This window comes from Nomascus leucogenys, unplaced genomic scaffold, assembly GCF_006542625.1.
Source record: "Nomascus leucogenys isolate Asia unplaced genomic scaffold, Asia_NLE_v1 001882F_21359_qpd_obj, whole genome shotgun sequence".
In the NCBI taxonomy this organism is placed as follows: domain Eukaryota; kingdom Metazoa; phylum Chordata; class Mammalia; order Primates; family Hylobatidae; genus Nomascus; species Nomascus leucogenys.
Window position 1 is genome coordinate 6,788 of NW_022096068.1, and position 4,738 is coordinate 11,525.

At 35.3% G+C, this 4,738-nt stretch overlaps 1 protein-coding gene across 1 annotated transcript; it reads right to left on the minus strand.

Moving 5' to 3' along the window:
• Positions 1-380: 380 nt before the first annotated feature.
• On the minus strand, positions 381-1,316 carry LOC100580250 (olfactory receptor 4F3/4F16/4F29-like). The gene has a single exon (XM_012506911.2). The coding sequence runs from the start codon at positions 1,314-1,316 to the stop codon at positions 381-383; it is 936 nt and encodes a 311-aa protein (XP_012362365.2).
• Positions 1,317-4,738: the final 3,422 nt, after the last annotated feature.

A 4,738-nucleotide genomic window follows, 5' to 3' on the forward strand; every position in this document is an offset into this window, starting at 1 on the left:
TATATCTGTACTACGTATACTACTGTTGTGGTTTGATTTGTGTTCACCAAATAGACATGTTAAAGTTCTAACACGGAGTACTGCGAATGTGCCCTTCTTTGCAAATGTTTGTCTTTGCAGATACAGTCAATTTAAGGTCACACTGAACTACACTGGATGAAGGAGATATTTCTCCCTTTTCAGAAGGCCTTCAAATAGCCTTCCATCTTACATATTTCTAATAATTACTCTTAGGAATTAAGCTTAAAAGTATAATATTTGGTTTCTAAATAATTTATATGTAACTTTTTTCTCTTTTCAGAAGCAAATTTCCCTCCCTCCTAAATGAAAAACAAAATAGACCCAATATCCTGGGGATGATCAAATTAAGGTAGGACAACTTAGGAGATCTTCCTGTAATTTACTAGTTGTCTGCATACTTTCCTCATTGCCACCTTCATTTCTCGATTCCTGAATGTGTAGATGATAGGATTTAAAACAGGAGTGAGAACTGCATCAAAGATGGCCAGAAACTTATCCAGGTGTGTAGAGGGATAGGGCCACGTATAGATGAAAATCAAAGGGCCAAAGAACAAAACTACCACACTGATGTGAGCTGAAAGTGTGGACAGAGCCTTGGATAAACGAGCTGAAGACTGTTTCAGCACAGTGAGAATGATGACAACATAGGAAACGATCAGTACGAAGAAGGAGCCCAAAGAGATGAATCCACTGTTGGCTGTAACCATGAACTCCAGTCGGTAGGTGTCTGTGCAGGCAAGTTTGATGAACCGAGGAAGGTCACAGTAAAAGCTGTCCAATACATTAGGACCACAGAAGGGCAAATTTACTATAAAAACCAATTGAACTACAGAGTGGATAAGGCCGGTCATCCAGGCAGCCACTAAGAACAGGCACATTCTTGGGCTCATGATGGTCAGGTAGTGGAGAGGCTTACATATGGCCACATACCTGTCAAAGGCCATGGCTGTGAGCAGCACCATCTCCACACCGCCAATGACGTGGATAAAGAATATTTGAGTGATGCAGCCTCCAAAGGAGATGACTTTGTGCTTTCTGAGCAGGTCATAAATCATCTTGGGAGAAGTGACAGAGGAAACACCCAGGTCAATGAAGGAGAGGTTGGCTAACAGAAAATACATGGGGGAGTGCAAGTGAGGGTCAGCAGTCACAGTTAGCAAAATGAGAGAGTTTCCCATCATGCTGGCCATGTAAAACATGGAGGAGAACACGAGGAGCAGAAGTCGGATCTCCCAGGAATTGGTGAGTCCCAGGAACACAAACTCTGACACCACGGAGTGATTTGCCCCAACCATTGGTTTTGTTAGCAGTGATAGCTAGAGAACAACAACCAAAAATGTAAATTATAATCATATTAATGAATGAGAAGGAAAGAAGTCAAAGTTATGAAAGTCTATTTCCACTTTAGCATTAAAACCAACCTAACGACCAATAGGTATATAAAAATCTTATCACTAATCATTAAGGATATAGATTAAAATGACAATGAGACCTTACCTCAGACCTGTCAGAATAGCTATTACCAAAAAGACAACAGGTAACAAATCTTGACAAGGTTGTGAAGTGAAGGAACCCTTGTACACTGTTGTTGGGAGTGTAATTTGTTTAGCCATTATGAAACACACTATGGAGTTTCCAAAAAAAAAAAACAACTACCATATAATCTAGAAATCTTATTCTAGGTATATATTCAAAGGAATTGAAATACATACCTCAAGGAAATATCTGTATACCTATGTTCATCACGGCATTATTCACAATAGCTAAGATGCAGTGTTCATTGACACATAAGTGGATGGAGAAATTGTGTGTTTGTGTCTGTGTGTACCTATACAATAGAATACTCTTCAGCCTTACCAAAAAAAAAAAAAAAGGGAAATTCTGTCATTTGCAACAACATGGATGAACCTGGAGGACATTATGCTAATTGAAATAAGACAGACACAGAATTACAAATGCTGTAAAATCTCACTCATATGTGGACTCTACATAAGTCAAACTCATAGAACTAGAGATTAGAATTAGCAGCTGACAAGGGTTGATGAAGCAGGTACAGAATGAGATGTTTTGCACCAGTACCGTGTTTCAGTTAAACAAGACAAATTCTGGAGGCTTCTTGTGAAGCGTGGTAACTATAGTTGATAATAATGTGCTTCATACTTAAAATTTCTAGGAGAATAGATCCTCAATGTTTTTACCACAAAGAAATAAGTGTAGGAGATGAATATGTTAATTAGCTTGATTTATTTCATACATATACATGTATCAAAGTATCACATTGTTCACCACATATATAATTTTTATTTGTTAACTACACTTTAATAAAACTTGCAGAGAGTTGAGAGAAGAATCTAATATCCCGATAGGTTCTGAAATTGTGTTAACACGGTGTGACAACCAAGTGTGAAAGAGAAAACCTTCTCTGCTTTAATATCCCTCTGCTTCTCCCAGAGTAGTGGCTGTGATATTTCTCGTGAAATACAAGACTGGTCAACATGGGTAACAGGAATTTGACTCCAAATTCTTTTAATTTTTGCTTCAAGACTAATATATAGCCTGGCTCTAATCACACAAAACTATTTACATTTTCTCAGCTATTACATCCATTTCCAAGACCACAGCCATATTCTGGCAAAAATGTTCTTCCTCACTCCCCACATCTGGAAAATATTTCAAGGTTTAAGAAATGTTTACCATAGCTGTGAGGTCTTGCTTTATATTACGAGTGCTCATTTTACTATCCCTTATGTTGTAGTAAACTGGGGACAAGTCTAACTCACCACGTTGACTTGTCTTAAAGGCAGGGATTAGTACTTATTCACATCTGGATTCTCTGAAGCAACAAAAAAGTGGTCTACAGAGAAGAGCAGGTCCACAAACTGTTACTGGTTTGTATTATGTTAGATACTGAAATTGAGAGTGTTTAGAAATGTCTCTAATAAGTTAACATTACAGCAAAATCCAAGTGTTTGATTTTGTATTCTACTAAAGTAGAAGTCCAAGAAGCACTGCGGGAAAAAATATGTAACTAAAATAATTTGAGAAGATAATTTGAGAATCACTACCCTAGACTATTTAGCACATGATCTAAAAAGCTTAAACTACAAAGAGCATTTTGGTACAGTGGGAAGCATTTTGTTCAAACCTCTATACAAAGATTTATCACATTTTATTGTAATTTCAACTTTATTTAGAGAAGCAACATAGCATGTTGGAAAGAATATGGGTTTCAGAAACAAAGATTTATATAATTTTTCAGCTACTTACAAGTTGGTATTGGGCAAGTTATTTAAATTTCTGAGTCTCAGTTGGTCTACCAAATTGCAATTAATGATACTAACTTTACAAGGTAAATTGTGAGGATCAAATAAAGTTTTATAACCATGTGTCCAGTCAAATTAACTTTTATATACATAAATGCAACAAAGTTAGCCCCTATCTTTCTGTTTCCAAGATTCAACAAACTCAATACCTTTTATATTTACCTTAGAATGTTTTCTCAGTGATTTCTAAAAAGAATTTTATTTATAAGCATTCTCTAAATCCTTCTTCATTCTACCTACAGTTCAAAGATATAATTAATACAAACACTGTAATTCTAAATCATATAAGAGACCAGTAAAACTAAATCAAGCTCCTGGTGGTTTATGTATTATTTTATTTTTAAACTTTTCACATCACACTTTTAAATGACATTACATTGGAAATTATTTACTAAGCTTTGGGTCTTTTGGTCTCCATGTCTTTCATTTCTAATGAAGTGTCTATGAGACTCTTCCATCTTGCAAACTTGACAAATTCTTAAGAAATTTGCTTCCCTTGTTATGGAAGAGGATCAGTTTATACCCATCTCTTTTGAAAAGAAAATTGAGAGAAAAATATAATAACCTATGTTTTTCTATCTTCATGTGTCAATTTTTCTTGCCTATTTATCACATGACAAATGATGAGAATCATTCATATAATCACAGAGAGTGATTAATTGCAACCTATGCTGAATTTAAAAAATTGTAAAATCAGACTTTTTCTAATGTCTTTCACCTTTCCATAGGCACAATGTAATCCTAGCTCAAAAGCCAATGCCAATTAACTTCTTCAAAAATGTCAATAAACTTTTTCACAATTATTCTCTCATTTTATTCAATTCCTTATCCTGGACCCTATCTACTTTGCTTTAGAATATGACTCATGTGCACAGCAATTCCCGCAACAGAACCTTAACCAAAACTAAAGCCAATATTCGGTTGTTAAATTTACTTGCATCCTTCCACTTTACCTGTATAGAGAGAACAACATGTTCAGGCACTCTGGGAGTTTCCTGTGTTCTCTGACATGAAGTGCCATATAATATCCTGCCATAGGAAATATAAGGCTAATTACGTATACCTCAAGAGGACAGTGACCAAGCGATACTGCAAAAACATGATAGTTTAAAGGAGCTTATGGGAACTATTTGCTTTGACCAGTGCAACCAAAAGACACAAAAGTTCATAATAAGACACTAGAGAAAAAGAGGGAAACAAAAGTGGAATATTTTTGTTTAATATATTTGTGCTGTTTTGTTGGCAATAGTGATAACTACTCATTATAATTAATCCCTGAAAATAAGTAAATGTTAACTCAAAAAATTAACTCTAATCATTTTATCATCTCCAGAAAAGCCACTGTGCCAGATTTTTATTACAGTTTAAATGGTAGAAGAATGTATACAACACTC

Coding starts and splice junctions, on each gene's coding strand:
- LOC100580250 (XM_012506911.2), bottom strand. CDS start 1,316: ATGGTTGGGGCAAATCACTCCGTGGTGTCAGAGTTTGTGTTCCTGGGA.